General features: G+C 45.3%; 1 protein-coding gene across 1 annotated transcript; it reads right to left on the bottom strand.

Annotated features, from left to right (window-relative positions):
- Window positions 1–5,245: 5,245 nt before the first annotated feature.
- LOC138998496 (zinc finger protein 551-like) lies at window positions 5,246–23,133 on the bottom strand. The gene is made up of 3 exons (XM_070400629.1): window positions 22,877–23,133; window positions 10,573–10,696; window positions 5,246–9,619 (listed from the first exon to the last, which is right to left on the bottom strand). The coding sequence occupies exons 1-3, from the start codon at window positions 22,883–22,885 to the stop codon at window positions 7,890–7,892; spliced, it is 1,863 nt and encodes a 620-aa protein (XP_070256730.1). The 5' UTR covers window positions 22,886–23,133; the 3' UTR covers window positions 5,246–7,889.

Here is a 23,133-nt window from a genome sequence, read left to right as displayed (position 1 = left end):
CATGAAGCTTTCTAGTCTAGGGGTATATATTTGCTACAAGCCTGCTCTCTATCTATCCTCATCACCTAATTGATTCCCTCTGTTATTATTTCCCAGCAAGGAACCTGAACTCTCCCTGTTTCTATGCCTCAGTTCACTGTTTTTGTTGCAGAACTTCCCTAGTTTCCCATGCCTCCCACTGTGAGTCCAGTAAACATTTCATTATTTCTGCACCATTGGTTTCTGTCATCAAACTTGCTCAAACTGCCATGTCTGCCCCTGGAAAAGTTCACCTGCCTTTGTTTTGCATTGGACCCCTGCCCTGTGTGTCAAACTAACATCTCTCACAGTCACTCATTGACAACTGGGAATATTGTTGTTTGGCAGCCTGAGTAATGCTGGGAACTGAGAATGTTAGGCTTTAGTGGCTGGTGGCAGGGGTTAGGGAGTGTTATATAAAACTGTTGTTTGGAGATATTATTTCAGATTCTGTGAAGCTCAGAATGCTCCTTGAGGTAAAAGTATTACTGCAACTATTCCTGAAGCCCACAAATATCAATGGATTTATATGAGTAATATTTTAATTGACTTTTAAAGGGAGACAAAGTGAAAGAGTAAGAGAGAAATACCGGTCAGATGGCCTCCGCAAGCCCCCACACTGAGGACTGAGCTTGCATGTCCACTTACTTGTGTCATCATGGGAGTCAAACTGGAAACCTTTCTGTGAATGGGATCATGCTCAACCTATTGAGGTTGATTTTTTATTTTATTAAAATATCACAATAGTACGAGAAAACGCAAGCTATGAGAGAATATACATAATCCTATCCTATTTATTTAAAAACAAAATTTGAAAAGATAAAAAAGACAAAAATTGGACATTCTGTACATTGTTAGAATGTTTTTAGACAACACACATTTTGAAGCTATGGAGCCAAGAGTTTTAATGTTTACTACAGGTAACAGGACCTGGATTCAATGCTTTGCATGCATTAATCCTCTCCCCAACCTGAGATGGTTTAAACATCTCTCTTATAGAGAGGAAATCCAGGGTCAGAGACTCAAGGTAGATTGCCTGATTGTAGAGTAAATAAAAGGCAAAGCTAGAAGTCAAACCCATGTGTCTCTAACAACTGAGGCATGGCTTCTAATGTTAGGCTCTGCTGCCTCCTAGAGAGTAGAGTTGGTACTTCATAACCATGGGGATGGGCCAGCTGCTGCAGTCCCAAAGCTTTAGTGGCTTAGCACAAAGAAGGCATCTTTCCTGCTCATACCACATGTCCACGCTGGTTCTCTTGGGACTGGCATAAAGGAGGAGCCACCATGTAGATACCTGTTGACATTATCAGTGATGGGCAGAGAGGGTGGCCAGTCTCGGTGGATCCAGAGTTTTCTGTTAGTGGTGACAGCTTCACTCCCACCACATTTCATTGGTTAAAGCACATCACTGAGCTGCAGCCAACCTCAGGGGGTCAGCAGCAGAAACTGCTATACTTGATGGGCCTCATTAAGGCGATCATATGGTGCCAACCTCTTTTGGGCTGTGCAAGGGCAAAAGAGAGGAGTGGGGACTGATAGGAAATGGCAGTGGTAATCAGCCAGGATGGTTCAGTTTCTCCTCACCCAGATGGATTTCCTACCCAAGCTGCCCAAAACCATCTCTTTCAAGATTCAAAGGAATGAACTTCCAAAAATAAAAGGAGTATGGTAAGATGCCATGGGCAGCAAACTCAACACCAATTCTGAGTGTGACTTTGGGAACATCCCTAGCTGCCTGGATTCCCCTACTACAGTCAAGGTGAAGACCCACATGTTAAGAATATTTACTGGGAAGGGCACAGGACTGTGAGCATCCCAGCACCCTTGTTGTTTTCAATTAACATCAGTCAGTACCTGCTTCCAAGTCTCCTTTCTTGTGCATTGCCCTGGTGAGTGCTCCCAGTGAGGATGATGGTGAAAAATGCTGACGTTAACATCAATGGTGATCCTGTGCTTTCCATTTGTTCTGTGTATGAACCTGTGCTAAAGGGTTGCTGAATGGTTCTCCACACTGGTCCTAATTCTCCCTCCTGGCCCCAGTTTCAGATGGGCCATGCACACCCAGTTGATGACCAGAGTCCAGAAGTCCAGGAGTGATGCTCTACGGAGCCCCATGCAACTTCCTGTATTAGTTGTCAGCCTAGCTTTGACATAGCAAGAGACACCCCGCTCCTGGGATGTCCAGTTCCTCATTACCAGTGGGGACTGAGGAGCCTAGAAATCTTCCCCCTCAGCTTTTCCCCACAAGAACTCATCCTCATATTCCTTCACAAGGGACCTGGATCCTCCAACTCCTTCACAAAGACTAGTGTCCTTCACAAATGTTCCCAATCCACACTCTGTATGTCCTGTTTGTCATCAGAGCCTTCCCCAGTTCCCCACCTTCCCACAGCCTGGACTTCTCTGAACTGACCCCATGCTTAATCCATTCTTGAGACCTGAGATGGGACCTCCAGAGGGACACCAGATTTCTGGTAGAAGAAGGGGCTCACCTGGGGGTTGGTAAGAGGAACATATTGATTTAGAGGAGGGTGCCTATAACACACCTCTCAGGAGATTGCCTATGCACTTGCTGGTTGTGGGGGTGCACAGACTGAGATAGAAACATACAGATAACCCAAGCACAGAAACACACAGGTGCAGAACACTGCCAGCCTCTGCTGGGCACTCAGGTACTGGGCTTATGTCTAGGTTTATACAGACCTGCGCTGTTGACATGGGTGATACCCTGAGGGACACGGACACACACATAGGCGCGCGCGCACACACACACATACACACACACAGAAACAAATAGTTGGAGCCACCCAGACAGTGCCACAGGACACACACACAGTGTACCCTCCTCATAGGCTGGCAGGAAACCCGATCACCAATCCTGTCCCAGGCCTACCCTCTCTGTCCCCTTCAACCTCACATCCCACAGTATACTGTCCCTCAGAGTCCAGGCTCCATCACCGCACTTCAGGTGCAAGGGTCTGCTCAGCACTGGCCAATCTTATGGAGGGTGGAGACCACCTGTAATGCATCTCCCAATGTGGTATCATGTTGAGACCAAGCCTCCCCTTCTGGAAATGCATGTACTGCAGAATGGTCTCACCATTGAAAAAACACAGCACCATTTCCTGAAGAATCCATGCTACCTCCAGGACTGGTTAGGTGGTGGTATTTTTAATGAAATAAAAGTGGAAAATAACCCAGAAATGCAAAAATAGAGATTCCAACAATGCCTGTGGGGCTCAGGGGTGTGGGTGGGCCGCTCAGATGTAGGTGGGCTGATTTGAGGGCCTCAAGTATCAAGAGCTGATCCGGAACACCTGGGAGGGATCTGGTCTCCTCAACCACCTGAATCCAAAATAGCCCAGTCTCAACCCCTGGCTGGAAGGTCCTGAGACAACAAGACCCATGTCCAGGCCCAGAGCTTTTCCCAGCCCCCTAGGGGTTAGTCTCAGAGAGCACAAATGTCATAATTACCTGTGGGTGACTGTGCAGCTCAGCCCCAGTTCCCCACCCTCCACACTGACAGCAGGGCCCCTCCCCTCCTGTTCTCTCCCTCACTGTGAGCTCTGCCCTCATGAGAACGCTGGTTCACCACAGGGTCCCTGCCTGGTCTGAATGGTGTTCACGTGTTGATTCATTTGGTGAAAACACACACAAATATATTGATTAGAGTGAGATAGAATACAGAGAGAGAGATGGAAGACTAGACTAAAATTCATGAAGTTTTGTGTTTTCTTCATATGGATATATTTGAAATATGCTATTGCAAAGGTAGATTATGTCCTTGCCGCAGTAATATCATATGCCAATCAGGTAGCAGTGAAAAGGGGAGGATTTGGTTTCAGGGAGACAGGTATGTATGGAAACATAAAAGTGTTTGTTAAAAAGTATGTTTTTGCCTGGCCAATATTACTCAGTGGTTGAGTACAACCTAAGAACCAAGAAGTCAAGGTTAGATTCTGGTCAAAGTATAAGCCAGGACTGTAGCCTTGATACACAGTGTAGGAGCATGCAAGAGGCAGCTGATCAATGATTATCCCTCATCATTGATCTTTCCATCTCTCTCCCTTCTTCTCTGAAATCAATAAAAAACTATTTTAATATATATGGTGTTAAAATGTGTGCTTTAAATCAATTACACTCATGTCAAACTTTTAAAAATGTTTAATACTTGCCACTTCCCAATAATTCAGTTGTTTCATTATAAATTTTCTTGAGCACTTTCATTGCTACTGTATCAGTATGCTGAAAAAAGAATATAACGATGTACTTCTGAAATATCTTTTCATGTCCATGTTCCATGTCATTATTTTGCCAGTTTGAACCTGGTGATGATGAGAGTATTTACACCAGGGAAATTGAGAAATACTACACATCTAGACTTCACTTAATGTGTCATTATATGTTTAGACTTAAAGAACACTGGTGGAGAATATTAATAATGCAGGTTAAACTTATAAGTGTATGGTATGAGTGGCTTTTAATTGTCCATAGGATAAAAGTTGAGAAAAACAATTTTCTTTCTAGAATTAAAAACCAATGGTTCCATATGGCAAAGAAGTCACTTGAGTCAGTGAGGAAGGAGTGAAACTCAAACATATGTCTTGGATGTTGCACTGTCCTCCTATTGGTAATAATAATAAATTAACTTAAAAAGTAGGCAAAGGATCCTGAACAGACATTTTAACAAAGGAGATAAAGACAGTGTAAATTATGCAAGAAGCAATGCTCACCATCAAGAACTCTTAGGGAGCCGTAACCGGTTTGGGTCAGTGGATAGAGCATCGGCCTACGGACTGAAAGGACCCAGATTTGATTCCAGTCAAGGGCATGTACCTTGGTTGAGGGTATATCCCCAGTAGGGGGTGTGCAGGAGGCAGCTGATCGACGTTTCTCTCTCATTGATGTTTCTAACTCTCTATCCCTCTCCCTTCCTCTCTGTAAAAAATCAATAAAATACAATTTTAAAAAAAGAATTGTTAGGGAAATGTTATTTAAAAAAACCAAGTTAACAGTATAGTCATTGCCTGGCCTACAATTTAAAAAAATAACCATCACATGTGCTGGCAGGTAATGTAAAACCTGGAAATTTCATTACTGTGGGTGGCTGGGAAGGCAAAGGGAATGACCATTTTAGATCACAGATCTGCATATCTTAAAATGTAACACATTCACCGACACTGCAACAGTTAGATAAATAAAACATACACCTGTAGGAAGAACTGAATGCAATATTCCCAGTAGTTTTATTTATAAAACCCCAAATTTGGAAATAAACGAAACCATTGACAGATCAATAGATGAAGTGGTTATCCATAGAATACAATATTATTAGCAATAAAAAATTAACTATTTACATAAACATTACTGTTGAATCTAAAAATACCTGTGTAGCAAGAAAGAAGTTATAGTTTGTTAAAAATTATACACCTTATAGTGCCTATAAAATTATGAAAAAGATGAGCTAATCTATCATAAGAGGAGGTAAATCAATGGCTGTATGGAGGGTAGAGAATCCAGAAGAGTATAAAAGGGCAAGAGGTAAATACAGGGTATGTAAAACTAGGTTTAGAGTTGTTAGTATTGAAAATAATACAACGGTAAATAAATAATAAAAGTATAAACTCTCATGGCTAGTGTGTCTTATATTGTTGGGCATGATCACATTCACTGAAAGGTCATTGGTTTGATTCCAGATCAGGGCACATGCCCGCCTGGATGTGCAGTAGTGGGCATGCAGGAGGCAGGAGATTGATATTTCTCTCCATCTGCCCTTCTCTAAAAGTCAATAAAAATACATTTTAAAATATATAACACTAAAGGCCTGGTTGATGAAATTCATACACTTTTGATATTTCTCTTAAAATTATCGTGTTTTCTTTGACTACAAAATTCACCATTATTACCCAGTACAAATAGTCAGTAAAGCCTTAATTGTGGTTCCAAATAAAAACATAGCTATCCCTGTTGTTAGAAAATTAAGATGGCAACTCTATATAGACATAACCATCTCTCTCCTTATTTCTTGAGAGAATCATTGTTGCCTCTGTGGCAAATACTGTCTAGAAGTGAAGACTACTGCCATCAGAATGATCAGGAATGCTGAATTGTCACAAAACACACAACCTGGGACTAATTATACAATTATCCTTCCTTTAGCTTTGAGTTCCTGACTGTTGTGATAACCTTGAGGTGAACACCATAGAGGGGCCCAGGGAATCCCTAAAACCATGAGATTCTTTTTGCAACCAATCAGTTCAGCTACTAAAAGAACAAACAAGCTTCAGGACTGGGTCATTTATGGATAATGTTCAGAAGAGGCAATTTTCATCCACTATACTGCCATCTCTTCCACTCACTATAAAAACAGTGTTTGTCCCAATATTAATTGCACTTCACAGTGTTATAACAAATGAAACCAGCCTGTGATATTTCACACAACATGGCACAGGGCTCCTGTGCAGTATGTAAGACATACTCTGAGTAGAGAATATAACTCATATTGTTCACAGAAGCACAACAAAGGACTCTTCTTCTGGGTGATCATTGACCTCACAAATAATACAGGCACCAGGCTAAAAAATTAGAACCAAAAAGTCATGCAGATTTTCCTTAAAGGACTTGGTCAGCAATACAAAATAAAGCAGTATTGACCAAAGAGGGATTTTTGCCATTATTATGTGCCTTCCAAAGCACATAGAGTATGGGACCCCACCATATTGTTCCCCTCTCCATGCTGACAGATCACAACTATCCTTTCAAATCATCCCAGGCAGTGACTATAACCCACAAAATTAAAGGTACAAAAGCAAAAAACACCTTTACTAAAAGATCATAAACCAGAACAGAGGACAGCAAGCAGTTTGTAAGTGGTGAATTAGAACCTAAAACAACACCTCAGAGGATAATGTGAGAACAATGATAGAAGCACAGAAAAGGACTCCTCTTCTGGGGGACCACTGACCTCACCAACATTAGAGGCACCAGGCTGCAAATTAGAACCACAAAGTTATGAAGACTTTCTTTCATTGCCTTGGTCAGTGGTATAAAATAAGCCATTATTGGACAAAGAGTGATTTTTCTGACATTATTATAACTTTCCAAAGCACAGAAAGTTTGTGGGACCCCACCATAACTGTGCATCTCGCCATGATGATAGATCACAACTTTTGTATCAAATCATCCAGACAGTGAGATTTAAAAAAATAATAAATAAAGCCTCAAAAGAAAAAACATCTTTACTAAAGATCATAAATCAGAACAGAGGACAGTAAGCAATTTGCAGGTTGGTGAATTAGAAAGTAAAACAATTCATAAAAGCATAATGTGAGACCCACAATGTCCCTGAAAGTGGTAGCACTCCTTAGCTGAGGATGGGTGGTCTGGACACACCCCGGGTCAGAAGCATTCCCTAGTCAGAAAGGAAGGAAGATCCTGTCAAGAGCTTGAAGTAATCATGATTTTCTCAAGTACAAGTGAGAACAAAGAATACATTTCCCCTGAGCACACAGAGGTTGTGACTGATGCACACTCTTCAGGTGAGCCAGGTGGTATAGGTGAAATATCTACAGCCACAGATGCTCGCTGTGACATCAATCAGTTAGCAGGTCTGGGCATGTTAGCAAGTACAGTGCAGCTCCTTCAAGCCTCACTTGTACTTGAAACTGATGAGGAATATATCACAGTGAATGTTCCATTAAATGGGGTGTATATTCAGAAAAATAGGTCCCAAAGAGTCGCCTTCAGTGTTGTTATACTAAGTGAGAAAAAGAAAACATTCCCTGCACATTTAATACTTTACTTCAGTGTGAACATTCAGGTGTTTCATATGGCTAGATTTGTGGCTAAAAGACTTCCCACATTCAGTACACTCATGGCTTTTCTCCAGTGTGAACTCTGAGGTGTCCAGTGAGAGAAGACCTTACACGAAACGACATCCCACATTCTCTACACTTATAAGGCTTTTCTCCAGTGTGAACTCTGAGGTGTCCAGTGAGAGAAGACCTTACACGAAACAACATCCCACATTCTCCACACTTATAGGGCTTTTCTCCAGTGTGAATTCTCTGGTGTTGTTTGAGGGTAGAATTATCACTGAAGGACTTTCCACAATCACAGCACTCATATGGCTTTTCGCCACTGTGAACTCTGAAATGTCTATTAAATTTATATTTTTCGCTAAAAAACTTTCCACATTCATTACACTCATATGGCTTCTCTCCAGTGTGAACTCTGAGGTGTTTAGTGAGATGAGCCCTTAGAGGAAAGGACAGCCCACATTCTCTGCATTCATAGGGCTTTTCTCCTGTGTGAATTCTCTGGTGATGTTTGAGGTAAGACTTATCACTAAAGGATTTTCCACAATCACGGCACTCACATTGCTTTTCGCCACTGTGAACTCTCAGGTGCTTAATAAGGCTGGAGTTTTGGCTAAAAGACTTCCCACATTCAGCACACTCATATGGCTTCTCTCCCGTGTGAACTCTCTGGTGTTCTTTGAGGTAAGATTTATCACTAAAGGATTTTCCACAATCACAGCACTCATATGGCTTGTTGCCACTGTGAACTCTCAGGTGCTTAGTAAGGTTGTATTTTTGGCAAAAAGACTTCCCACATTCAGTACACTCATATGGCTTCTCTCCAGTGTGAAGTCTGAGGTGTCCAGTGAGGTGAGACCTTACACGAAATGACATCCCACATTCTCCACACTTATAGGGCTTTTCTCCAGAGTGAACTCTCTGGTGTTGTTTGAGGGCAGCTTTATCACTGAAGGACTTTCCACAACCGCAGCACTCATATGGCTTCTCGCCACTGTGAACTCTGAAGTGTCTATTCAGTATATATTTTTCGGTAAAAGACTTTCCACATTCAGTACACTCATATGGCTTCTCTCCAGTGTGAACTCTGAGGTGTTTAGTGAGGTGAGCCCTTAGAGGAAAGGACAGCCCACATTCTCTACACTCATACAGCTTTTCTCCAGTGTGAACTCTCTTTTGTTGAACGAGGTTAAAAATTCGTCTAAATACTTTCCTACATTTGTTACACTCATAAAGCAGTTCTCCAGAACACACACCCTGACACTGAACAACTTTCAGGTTGTGGCTGGCAGCATTTTCACATTCACCCCACTGGTGATGACTTTTTCCACTGTGAAATTCCTGGGAAATTTCACTGCCACAATGTAGCTCTTCAGTATTGAGAGTGGCCTGGTGCTTGGGAAGCTCTGAGTTGTACTGCAAGTCTTCCCCAACCTCCCTGCTGGTGGAAGGCACCGAAGATAAGTAGAAGTTGGACCTACTCACAAAGGAAGCCCTGTGCATAGCTTCTTTCCAGGGCTCGTCTCCACATTCATTCCTCTGTTGCTGGTGAGGGTTTGCACTGAAACAGAAGTCTCCAACACGTGTGTCACTACAGAAGGCTTTCTGCTCAAAATATGCTGCATGTGAACCAGTCAGGTGCAAAATACCTTTTAACACAGAGAAACACTGCTTACACAGAGGAATCTTCTGGGTGCTTGGAGCTGTCTTAGAAGCCCTGACCAGCAACTCTCCTTGTATAAATACAGAACAGGCCTCATCACCATCGATTTTATGCCAACAACCTGAAAAGTGAGAAAGGGTAAGGAAATGAATGTTGAATGTGGTGACAGGGGGAAGCCCCATTACAAAAGTGTGTCACACATCACACGTTGGTTCCATGCAATTGTGTGAAAATAAGAGATGGGCAGGAAGGATTAATAAGAGGCTCTTGTCTCTTTCTGGGCTAATGAAGATCACAACACAGAGAGGCCTCACCAGAAATATGACAAAAAACATGGCAAACACCACATGGATTAGAATATGGATTTCCAGCTAATATTTCAACTACCAGCATTTAGCATGGCTTGTCTGCTGGGACGGGGACAAGCTGTGCAAGAGATTGGTTAGGTCTTACTCCAAGTAAAATTCAATAAAGGAGTAGCCAATTTCGAGGACTAATTAGCACGTACATGCACCTCATAACACAGGTGCAAGTCAATGTTGCAGAATACTGCAGAGGCACCAGTGTAGAGGAACAGGTGACAAAGAGGTGAGCAGTCAGCACTGGTCCAGAGCAACATAGCTTGCTATAGTATTCAGGGAAGAGAATATAACAAACAATTGATTGAGGGTCTCCCAGGAACAGCCTATTGTTCATGTAAGTAAATACCATAACATGTAACAGGTCACCACAAAGAACCTTTATCTAGAGAAAGATGGCAGAAGTTGAAGCCATGCATGTGGATACTGTCAGCCATGCATGTGGATACTCCCATAAAGAGAAAGTGCAAGCTGGGACCCATTAAGCTCACTGCAAGACTCCTGACTTTCTGTTTCCTGTACATTTTGAGGTAACAGGTGTTAGCGGGATGTTCGTGGAGTCCTTTGCTCAGGACTCACCATCCAGCTCATTTGACAAGACAGTGGGGAAAATTAGCAGAGGCCATGTTCTCACTGTGGGAGAGAGAAAACTATGCCTGAGGAATAAAGGGAGAAGGCATCACCTCAGGACACTGGGAGAAAGTGAAGGTCTTACCTACAGATGACACAAGTGCAAACACTTCCAGCATCACATCGCAGTACAGAAGTCTCTGAGCCTCTTCAAGGAGCACCCATTCCTCCTGAGAGAATACAATGGCCACGTCCTCAAAGTTCATATCCTGTTATAATAGGGACAGTTAAGCCCATGATCAGCTTCACTCCTAAGATTCTAAGTCTGTCATACTTCCCACCCTCCACATCCATCTGCTCTGTCCACTCAGAGAAAATACCGGGCCTTCATCCTATGAAAGCCACTGTTTTCTTATATTTATACTGACATTTTGTCTTCCTACTCTAATAAAGGCATTTGAGCAGATAAGACCCCTGAGCTCTGGACCTCTCCTGTACGCCACACTGACTTTTATCAACAGAGTGGTTGTTAAAACCATAGGTGAAAGAGAGATGTTGGCCATAAAGATATTGTGAGTGATTTGATACTGGTCTTGTCAGTCAATACCCTCAGATTGTTTCTCAAAGACGCCAAATACATGGCATCATACTGGACCCTCTTGACCCCAATTGCAAGGTGCCATGGCCATAGCTTTGCACTGCCTGTTGCACAGAGTTCTTTGAACAACCCTTCTCTCACACAGCTTCACTCCCAGAAGCACAACATCAAAGGTAATGCAAATTTGTTTCCTAATCACCTTTTTTTTCCAAAGTTATAGTTCACCATCTCCATAATCTCTTACCCTTTACCTTTCTCCTTACCCATTCCAGTGGAGATTTTGAAGCCTGGGGAACACTGATGTATGCTACTCACTCCTATTATCCAGGGTATCATCCCCAACAACAAAAGGCAGGTGGTTAGCTAAATGGCACCTAAGCTCTGTACCTTGAATATAGTGCCAAATCAATCCTCTTTACAGGCAATTGCCCTAAAATTCACCTCACTGCATCATCCAGACACCACCAGAAATGGGCTTTCTGGTCATTCACTCTTATGTCAATGTCAGGGTGCTGTGGCCATGAATTCACATTCCCTCTTCAAGTGCAAATCACTCTTTACCACACCACTCTCACACCTGCACTCCCTTAGCCCCAGCCCCCATAGTCCTCTCCTTAACGACATTACTTATCAAGTGTTGTCCAGAGGATGCTTGCTAACATCTCTCACTTAAACACCACTCAAGTCCCAGCCCCGATGGCTCTCTGTTCCATGCCTAGTGAGTCTCACAGATGACCACTCAAACCTCTAAGTAATCCACAAGACTGACTGTAACTCCTCACATACAGGCCACACCAAAGACCACAACAAAATCCTGGTGAGTGTTTAGAGAAGTTAATATGTACCAGCCCTAGTCTAATCTTGTTTCAATAACTCTTCCGCCTCCAAACTAATCTCAGGTCTACTCATCTGTTAAAGGTCTTGGCCACTGCAAAACTATGATCTCTCCCTGACACTGTAGATGACAACTTCTGTCCCTATGCTGTGTTGTGACCCACAAATACTGGCCACAGCAGGAAAGCCAGTCCTCAGGCTCACATTGTCCCTTCTGAGCTAATACTACCATTACCAACCTGACCATGATTCCCTGTATGAAAGTGATCTACAGTCCTGGCTGATGTGTCTCAGCTGGTTGAGCATAGACCCATGCACTGGCAAGGTCATATGCCTGGGTTGTGGGCTAGATCCAAAATAGGAGTTATACAGGTAGAAACTGATCATTGTTTCTTGTTCATCACTGTTTCTCTGTCTCTCTCCATCTCCCTTCTTTTCTATATCTAAAATCAGTATATATACACGGGGTGGCCAGATTATTATGATCACCTGACATTTGTAGGCAAATAAGCTATACTTTCACACTGAAGTTGCTAGAGGGCCAGACCATTATAAATAGGGAAGAAGTTTGTTTGCCATGACAGTAGAAGTGATTTTTTTCTAAAGATATGGGTAAACAACGCGATTTAACAGCCTTTGAACGTGGGATGATTGTTGGCACTTGGAGCCATGGAGCGAGTATCAGCAAAACAGCTGAATTCATTAAATGTTCCACAGCAGCTGTTGATAAAGTGTTTAAACACTGGACTGTCAGCTGAAAATCTGGGTCTGAATGTGCGAATTGTGGCCATCAGTGAATAGGCAATGTTAGGGCAGAACAGAGAGTGGCAAGACTGGTACGAGACAACAGAAGGGCAACGGTACATTAAATTACTGCAGATCTTAATCAGAGATCCTCTCAAATGATCTCTGAATGCACAATAATAATCTGGCTACTCAGAGTGTGTGTGTGTGTGTCTGTGTGTGTGTATAGTATATACACTGAGTGGCCAGATTATTATGATCTCTGAACACATAATAATCTGACCACTCAGTATATATATATATTTAAAAAACATACCTGCGGGTTCCTAAATCAGCTCACTCTTCACTCCAAGCCTCTGCACATTCTGGAACCTAGGCCCTGGCAGTCCCCCCACTCATTACACTGGTTGCTAAAAACAAGGTCCACATCATGAAGCCCTACTCCTGGCCTTGGGATTCTGGGCTTAGTGTCTGTTCAAAGTCCCCAGGTCCAAGGGCTACAAGAGTGGCTGACAGTCCCAGGACTTCACTATCTAAGAGGACGTAAGTGTGTGAGGCCCTGAAATAAGTTCCACAAACCTTGTACACCTAATCGATTCAGCATTTGGAGGAATTTGTGGAAAGGAAATGGTCTGTTGAGAGCCTGGCAAACACAGCCAGGATCTAGGGCAGCCGTGGGCAAACTATGGCCTGCGGGCCGAATCCGGCCCGTTTGAAATGAATAAAACTAAAAAAAAAAAAAGACCGTACCCATTTATGTAATGATGTTTACTTTGAATTTATATTAGTTCACACAAACACTCCGTCCATGCTTTTGTTCCGGCCCTCCGGTCCAGTTTAAGAACCCATTGTGGCCCTCGAGTCAAAAAGTTTGCCCACCCCTGATCTAGGGGGTAAGGCTGCTCTATACTCTTGCCCAGCCCAAACGCCAGGTGACCTTCAGATGCCTGTATTATCTCAGGGCTCAGTCCTCAGTGCTCACTCTTGCCACTTACCTTATCATTTACAGGACTTCCCCTTCCTGTCCACAGCTGCTGTCCTCTGTATTCTAGTCTTTTCCTCCTCTGAGCAGTGATAGTTAAAGCTAGAACCCTAAATCAGAAAATGTTCCCCCCCTTTTTTCACAACCATCTATTGTTAAGTCTGATCAAATAATTGAATAGGTGCCCCCTCCCCTGGGAACTTACCTTTATGACATTTCACAATGGACATTCTACTTGCTTGGACCACATTCCACTTGCTAAGACTGTTATCTCTTCCCTCCAGCATTTCCCAGAATGCAGACCTAAGAATTCTCTGACCAGAAAAAGCCCAGTCTAGACTCCTTTAAAAATCTGGCTCCCCATCTTTGGGTGCTGGTGCCATTTTGGGGCTCAGCCCATCTGGTATCCTGATGACCTAATATATTCATAATTCTTTACCCTTTCTTGCCTTGTGCGATCCGCCTTCGGTGACCCTAACATTTGATAGCAAAACATGGGAGGGTTCTATGGGGATGGGGAACCATCGCTCTGCTTTGGTCACCCAAAGTTTGCTACTCCGAGAGCAGTAGGCAGTGGCAGCTCAACTTGGGCTTACCTCTAAATTCTATTCGGGTGACTCAATTACAGGCCTCAATTAGACCTCCCTCCCTTATCAACCAACCTGAGCCAGCCGATGACTATGCCAGATCGGGAACCTCTCCTTCTCCACTGCTGACCCTCCATCCCACACCGGCCCATTTTCTCTAGGTGAGTGACTATCCACAAATTCACTCATCTCGAGTCTTCTACCCACTCTCTCAAAATGACTTCTCAAAAGTCTCTCATCGTAAAAGTCGTAGCGCTAGGCCAGAAGGAAGACTCCACACCTATTTGGCTTTGGATCTTTCTGGAGTGGGGGCGCCAAGTTCAGAAGGTCATCTCCCATTTCCCATGGTGATTTGTTTAGCTGCGGGGATGCGTGCCCTAGTCACCTCTGGGTTTGCGGTCTGTCACTCACCCTTCCTCTCTCATGGACCCCGCCACACTCCCTCGGCACACTCACGGGGGAGATCGTCCCCAACCACTACATTTTTTTTTTCGTAACACTGTTTGGCCACAATATACTAGATGATAACTCCCAATGGCCTAAAAATGGCACTTTTAATTTTAACACATTGCAAAATTTAGATAATTTCTGTCACAGCAATAAAAAATGGTCAGAGATTCCCTAAGTATGGGCCTTTTTCACTCTTCAGTCTCAATCCTTTCTCTCAGTTCTGCTCTATCCATTAGACCTTTCTCCTTCACACAAAACATCATACCCCTAACATTTCCGATGCTGAATGTACTTTTGACCCAGCAGACCATGAACGTCCATCTTCTTACACAACCCTTCCCTCACTTGCAGTAGGTTCCCAAATCCAGACCCTCCTAACCAGCAACCACCTTCTCCCCAGCCCCTGAAAGCCGAAATCCCAAGAAATTGAGCTCCAATACAGCCTTTTCCCACCTAACACTTGCTCTCGGGCCACCCTAAGACTGCCTTCCTCAACAGCTGCTTCTATTCCTACACCCATTCTACCCCTGAGGGTGGGAGCAGGAACTGAGGGTATTGGCTGGGTAGACATTCCATTTTCCATGTCTGACCTCGCACAGATTGAGAGGCATCTCATGTATTTTTTCACCAACCCAACCACCATTATTAAGGAAGTTAAGTTCCTGGCCCAGTCCTAGGGCCTGACCTGGCATGACATTGGAGTCATCCTGTCGTCCTCGCTCACCCCAGAGGAGAAGGAGCACATCTGACTAGCAGCTCAGGACCATGCTGTGCCCTCCATAGACAGGACTCGGTGGCCAACACAGATGGGGCTATCAGGTCAGTTCTCCAGGGCACTGGCTCTGTAGCCTGTCTCATTGTCGAAAGGCTGCCCATAAGGCAGTCAATTATGACAAACTGAATGAAATCACTCAAGGCCCTGACCAAAACCAAGTTCTCCTCCTCTCTGGCCTCACAGTAGCCTTACACAAATTTACCACCTGAGAACCCACCTCCCCAGAGGGAGCCCTCCTTCTGAACAGCCATTCTATATTCCAATCAGCCCCAGACATACACTATAAACTTTGAAAAGTAGACACAGGTCCACAAACGCCTCAAAAACACCTACTTAACCTGATCGTGGAGGTTTTTAATAACAGAGAGGAGGAGACCCCAATTCAAAAACAAAGGTGAGATCAGGCCAAGGCTGAGGCCCAGGCGAAGGCCCATCAGCTCCTAGCCACTGCTCTCAAGAACCCCAAATGAAGTGCTGGTCCTCCAAACAAGGGTGAGTCAGGGGCTAAGCCTCTTCCGGGCCCATGCTTCAAATGCAACAAGGAAGGACTAATTCCTGCTCAAACCCGAGATCCTTGGCTGTGCCCTACCCACAGTGAAGAAGGGAAGGCCAATGGAAATCAGACTGCAATCTGGCCCCTCCAGGTCAGACATCGGCCAGCCCAGCAAGACCACCCTCTGGATGCGCTCTGAAGCTCCCAGACCTTCTGGAAATGGCCACCGAAGACTGAAGCTGCCCAGGCCCGGAGAGGGCTCCACAGACTTACGTCAGCAGGACAGAGCCTCGGGTAACAATGAGGTGGCAGGTAAGCCCATCTCCTTTTTAATTGGCACTGGAGCCACTTATTCTGCCCTCCCAGAATTCACTGGGACCCTTGTCCCCTCCTCAGTCTCTATAATGGCAGTTGACGGATTAGTTTCACAGTCATTAGCCACCTCACCTCTACACTCTATCTTATTAAATACCCCCATCAACTCTTTCCTCTTTCTAGCTCAGTGCCCAACCAGGACTACAGTGCATCCCCTCATAAAACCTGGGTGTCCCAAACAACAGTCACCTACCTCAGTGTCACTCTCACCCCACACATCTGTGCCATTCCTTAGACGGTAAATGCCTTATCTCCTCCATGACTGTCCTTTCTTCTGAACAAGAAATACTCTCCTTTCTCAGGCTCGCTGGGTACTCTTGCCTCTGAGTTTCCAGCTTCAGTCTTCTCACAAAGCTACTCTATGATAGGACCCCTGCCTCACTGAGCCTTTAGATCCTTTAATGCTCTGAAAACTGCTCTCACCTCCGCGCCTTCTCACATCCCCTCAGCCCCTTCCCAAAGAACAACTTTCTTTGCTGCAAAACTAGAAATGCTTACTTAAAAGTCTGGCTACTATCAGAAGCTGAACTCATTACCACCCAAACCTGAGCATGTATCACTAAGGAAAAATGTGGCAGTTTTAAATCCAAGCGCCTGGATGCCTGGGGACAGGCTGCAGGGCCTGCTCTCTCCTCCCCTTGCCTTTTCTCCAGCATCATGTGCCTACACATACTTTTCCAGAGTCTTTGGTAGCTTAAAGGCTTTGGAGCATTGCTGGTTTAAATGATAAACATCTAAATACTTTAAAACAGAATAAAATATTGAAATCTTGATTGCTAGACATGTTTTAATTTGCCTCCTCTTCGTTTTTATTACCCATGGTCTCTTGAACTTTGAGGAAGGCATATTAAAGTAAGAGTGTGTTTAAAGTGTGTTCATAAATGTACATGCTGTTTGTTTACTTTTTGGCTAAAGCTGGTTATTTGTGGATGGGTAGAAGGATTGTGTTGACCAGTGAGTCAAGACCTGATCACCCCTGATGTCCCAGAGGAACCCCTTCTCTCCTAGTAAGCTAAAGGAGCCCCTCCCAGATTCTCTCCTGTTGCTTACATCCTTAAGTTGAAGCCTACCTTTATTTCCAGTGCTCATTCACAGTTCCTGTCACTATCATTGAAAGCCTCACAGGTATTCCTGCTTGATATTTGGGAACATTTCTCCCCTTTTCTAGATTTCTTAAACGTAAAATCCCTGGACAAGACTGGCAAATTGACTTCACTCACATGCCTCCTATTAAACACACACACCCACACCCACACCCACACTGCAAAGGACACCAAGTAGAGAAAGATTCCATAATACAGGGAAATAACAGAGCAGACAGGAGGCCAAGGCAGTGGCTCAGGAGAAGCCTCTGTCTCCCCGACTCTTAGCTGTACCCCAGGTAACACCTGAATACCCTCCAGAGGAACTTCAGTCCCGAGTAGCTCTTGGGGCTATGCAGGAAGAGCCATGGTTAAAATTGTCGGGGAAAATATATCCTGCCCCAGGGACAGACCCATGATATCTTACAGGCTATTAAAAGTGTCCTATGTATAGGATACATTTACAACTCCTACAACCCCTCATCACATGTCCTAGCCTACCTTCCTACTGCAAGAGGTCACCAAAACCTGTTCTACTTGTTACTCAGTATCTCCCCAAGCACAGGTTAGACTTCCTTCTTTCCCCACTCATCAGGCAAGGGGGCAAATCCCTGGACAAGTCTGGCAAATTGACTTCACTCACATGCTTCCTATTTTTAAAAAAGGAAAGAACAAATATCTGTTAACCCTTGTAGATACTTTCTGAGGCTGGGTAGAAGCATTCCCCATTGAGTCTGAAAAGTCCATTGAGGTCACACAAGCTCCCATTCAGCACATCATTCCCAGATCCAGCCTCCCCACCTCATTACAAGCAGATAATGGACCTGCTTTCATATATCAAATAACTCAACAGGTCTCCTCCACTCTGAATATCCTGTGGCATTTACACCCCCCACCAGCCCCAATCTTCAGACAAGGTAGAAAGGAGAAATTCCTTCGTTAAGTCCCACCTACCTAAATTAACTCTCAAAACTAAAGAACCTTAAACTGATCTCCTACTGCTAGGCTTTATGCACAACAGAGCAATCCCCCCACCATGCACCCTCCTTTCTTAGTCCCTCTGAATTCATGTATGGAAGACTCTTCTTATTAGGAAACTTAGCTTCCACAGAAATCCTCTCGGAGTCTATGTCCCCATTTTAAATCTATTCCAACAATTACTGAGAGAACATGCTAATCAAGCCCTCCCTCCACCTTGTATGGGAGACATCCGCTAAGCCTCTACAGCCAGGGAACTGGGTCCTCACCGTGGTCGGCAAACTGCGGCTAGTGGCTCTTCCTAAGCCTTAGGAGTACCCTATTTAAGTTAATAACAATGTACCTACCTATATAGTTTAAGTTTAAAAAATGTGGCTCTCAAAAGAAATTTCAATCGTTGTACTGCTGATATTTGGCTCTGTTGACTAATGAGTTTGCCGACCTAAAGGAAACCCACCCATCAAATAATTTACAGCCTCAATGGCAAGGCCCTTAGCAGGTACTCCTAACCACCCCACTGCAGCTAAAGCATCAGAGCAAACCCTGTGGTTCCACCTCTCCAGATTAAAACCCATCCCCAGAAAACTTCCATCACGTGAGCTGGAGTCCCCTATTACAGCCACCAGGTTGGGCCCACCAGACTACGCCTTACCCGCATCTATCGCTCACCCAATGCAGATGTAGCCCCAATAATCAGTGTTTACCCGTCCCCGTAACCCACCGTATCCAACACAAAAGGGCAGTTCAGATAATCCCTCTCCCCATAACCCTGGGCATCACAGCAGAGGCTGGAACTGGCACAGGGGGCCTAACCACTGCTCTCCCATTTGGAAATCCTGTCTCAGGACCTACAAGAGCTCTGGATGCCAGCAAGGGGCAAAACTGGGAAACAAGAACCTCGCTCCCTGGGTAACCTCCCCTCCCCTAGCAAATAACTAGTCAGGCTACTGAGACCCCTGACCTTTTCCTCCCTAAGGATCACATCTAGGTCTCAGTTGCATTTCAGCTCCAGGCCCAGAAAAGCAGCAAAAGCAGACAAGTGACGCTGTGGCAGCCTCGGGACCAGCTTCTGCCTCCCAAGTCCCCCAACAGGACCGTTTTCGAGCCTTCCAGGTGGCCTAATAAATCCATAATTCTTCTCCCTTTTTGGTCCGCGTGTTCCTCCTTCCGCGAACCTAGTATCTATGGCCCCAGCGTCCTGAGAATGAAGGTAAAAGTCCTTCTGTCCACAGCTGCTCTCCTCTGTGTTCCAGGCTGTCCTTCCTCTGAGCAATGTTAGGAAAAGTTAGAATCCGGCCTCAGAAAATGTCCCTCTGTTTTCACAACCATCTATGGCCCCAGCGTCCTGAGAGTGAAAGGAAAGCTCCTCGTGCAAAACCTCCCCTCCTCTCTGTGTTGCCTTTACATCCACAACAGGCCCGGGGTCCCGAGTCCTCCCTGCGCAGTCGCACCATCACGTCCTCACAAGGCGGCCCTGCGGCCTTTCACCCTCTTCCCCCATCAGCCATGTGTCACCCACGAGGGACTCACCATTCTGAGCGCTGGGACCTGGGCGGCGGGACCTGAGAGGCCGGTCCCCAAGGCTGGAGGGTGAAATGGCGTCCGGCTGCGGGGACGCTGTGAGCAGAGAGGAGTCCGGGAGGCACGGGGACCCCAATCTCGGGCTGTTGGGCTCAAGGAGCCTCAGACACACCCCGCACGGCAGGCGCGCTGCCTCCCAGGCCTCCTCCTCCTCCCGACCCGCGCCCTGAAGCCTGGGAGTCTGTGAACAAAGACCTGAAAGGTGAATATGACCACCGCGAAGAGGAAGGCGGAAGTCCCGCCCTAACCGGATGCACAGACCGCAAAATGTGCTTTAGCTCCGCCCACGTCGGCGCATGTCCTTCTGGGTAATGTAGTTTTCTCCACGGCCCAGGGGAATAGTAGCATCCCAGCCAATAACTTGGGGCATAAAGATGTGGTGCAGGGAGTGATGCCTGGGGAGGGACAAGATGAGACCAGAAGCCTGGCTAAATGGAACAGACTGAGGCATCTCCAAGGTGAAGAGGGAGGGGAGGAATGCAAGAGATCCACCAAAGAATATATACACAGAGGCGAAATGGGAGACATTTGTAATACTATCAACAATAAAAAATACATGTACTTTTTAAAAAATTTTAAAATAATATAGCTCAGCTGGTTTGCTCAATGGTTGAGCCTCAAGCTATGAACAAGGAGGCCATGGTTTTTATTTTTTATTTTTTGGTTTTTATTTATTTATTTTTTAATTCTTTATTGTTTAAAGCTGTGGTTCTCAACCTTCCTAATGCCATGACCCTTTAATACATTTCCTCATGTTGTGGTGACCCCCAACCATAAAATTGTTTTCGTTGCTACTTCATAACTGAAATTTTGCTACTGTTATGAATCATAATGTAAATATCTGATATGCAGGATGTACTTTCATTGTTACAAATTGAACATAATGAAAGCATAGTAATTAATCACAAAAACAATATGTAATTATATATGTGTTTTCCGATAGTCTTAGGCAACCCCTGGGAAAGGGTGTTGCCTTAGCCCGGCCGGTGTGACCCCGTGGTTGAGCATTGGGTGACCCATGACCCAGAAGGTCAGGGTTCAATTTCCAGTCAGGGCACATGCCTGGGTTGTGGGCTCAGTCTCCAGTAGGGGGCGTGCAGGAGGCAGCTGTTCAGTGATTCTCTCTCATCATGGATGTTTCTATCTCTCTATCTCTCTCTCTCCCTTCCTCTCTGAAGTCAATAAAAATGTATTTCCTATATAATGAAAGCCTAATATGCAAATTGACCAAACAGTGGAACAACTGGTCGCTATGACACGCACTGACCACTAGGGGGCAGACACTCAGTGCAGGAGCTGCTCCCAGCCTGCAGGCCCCAGGCTAGCCAAGGTAGGTGCCACTTAAGGCCTCCCCACCGATCGCCCCATCGGTCACCCCGCAGTTCGGCCCTGATCACCGGCCAGGCCAAGGGACCCTACCCATGCACAAATTTCATGCACCGGGCCTCTAGTCCAGCGGTTCTCAAACTGTGGGTCACTACCCCTTTGGGGGGTTGTACGACCCTTTCACAGGGGTCGCGTAAGATGACCGGAAAACACATATGTAATTACATATTTTTTTTTGTGATTAATCACTATGCTTTCATTATGTTCCATTTGTAACAATGAAAATACATCCTGCATATCAGATATTTACATGACGATTCATAACAGTAGCAAAATTACAGTTATGAAGTAACAACAAAAATAATTTTATCTTTGGGGGTCACCACAACATGAGGAACTGTATTAAAGGGTTGCAGCATTAGGAAAGTTGAGAACCACTGCTCTAGTCTATACTAATAAAAGGGTAATATGCTAATTAGACCGGATGTCTTTCGGTCGACCTTCGGGACAAAGCCACAGTGGTGGGGGCCGAGGCAGAGACGGTTACGGGCGATCAGGTCAGCAGGGGACAGCAGTTAGGGGCAATCAGGCTGGCAAGGGAGAGTAGTTAGGGGTGATCAGGCAGGCAGGGGAGCAGTTAGGGGCATCAGGCAGGCAGGCAGAGTGGCTAGAGGCGATGAGGTAGGCAGGCAGAGGCAGCTAGGAGCAATCAGGCAGACAGCACAGTAGTTTGGGGCATCAGGCAGGCAGGCAGAGTGGCTAGAGGCGATGAGGTAGGCAGGCAGAGGCAGCTAGGGGCAATCAGGCAGACAGGCACAGTAGTTAGGGGCAATCAGGTAGGCAGGCAGGTGACCGTTTAGGAGCCAGTGGTCCCGGATTGCGAGAGGGATGTCCGACTGCCGGTTTAGGCTCGATCCGCATCAGGCCTAAACTGGCAGTCAGACATCCCTCGAGGGGTCCTAGAGTTTGAGAGGGTGCAGGCCGGGCTGAGGGACCCCCCACCCCCCTTCAGTGCACAAATTTCGTGCACCGGGCATCTAGTACATGTATAAAAAAAGACTGCACATCTTTCGAGCATTCTGAGTTTTGTCCACTAGAGGGAACCAGCGAGCCGTATCCAGGCTCCTTCCTAATCGAGGGCCCTCAGGTGGGCTGAGCCCTGGGAAAGAACTGCCTTTTGGGTCCCAGGATCCACTCCTGTGTGTGAGCATCAGACTCCACCGTCTCCCCAGGATCGGCGTGTCTCATCTCACAACTACAGTCAAAATTTCTTTCCTTTTCTAAAAATTTTTACCCCCAGATTTCTTCCTGTCTTTTAAAATAAATTCGTTATTGTTGAAAGTATTACACACGCCCCCTTTTGCCCCCATTGCACCCCTCCAGCCCGCCCTGACCCCCGACCCCGGCCTCACCACCCCATTGTCTGCGTCCCTGGGCCATGCACAGACGCGTGCAAGGTCCTTGGTTGGTTACCTCCCCCCACCCCGCCTCCCCGGCCCTCCCTCCGAGGCCCCGCCCTCTGTTCCATGCTCCCCTGTCTCCACTCCAATCACCAGTTTATTTTGTTACGTTGACTCCACATCCGAGTGAGATCATGCGATGAGACTCACCTCCTTCACACAATTGACATGAACGTGCTCTTACCTTTTCCATGTCACCAAAGCCGTCATCTGGTTTCCTGCTTTCAATGCCACTTATTTTTTCACAAATTAGCTGCAGAAATAGAGACAATTATAATATACAATGATGTGTGATCACAGTATCTGATGCAGATTCCCTCTCCCTCTCTCTCTCTCTCTCTCTCTCTCACACACACACACACACACACACACACACAAAACACTCTCAGGTTCAGCCTGTTTTAGTTTGTTCGTTGCTTTGTTTTGTTTTTTAAAATATAT

The sequence above is a fragment of the Myotis yumanensis genome, unplaced genomic scaffold (genome assembly GCF_028538775.1).
Source record: "Myotis yumanensis isolate MYYU_CA2020_CCGP unplaced genomic scaffold, mMyoYum1.0.hap1 SCAF_20, whole genome shotgun sequence".
Taxonomy (NCBI): Eukaryota; Metazoa; Chordata; class Mammalia; order Chiroptera; family Vespertilionidae; genus Myotis; species Myotis yumanensis.
This window is presented reverse-complemented; position numbering and strand designations above follow the sequence as displayed.

Coding starts and splice junctions, on each gene's coding strand:
- LOC138998496 (XM_070400629.1), bottom strand. Junction 9,620..10,572: donor TGCACTTGTGTCATCTGTAG/GTAAGACCTTCA, acceptor CTCACTTTTCAG/GTTGTTGGCATAAAATCGAT.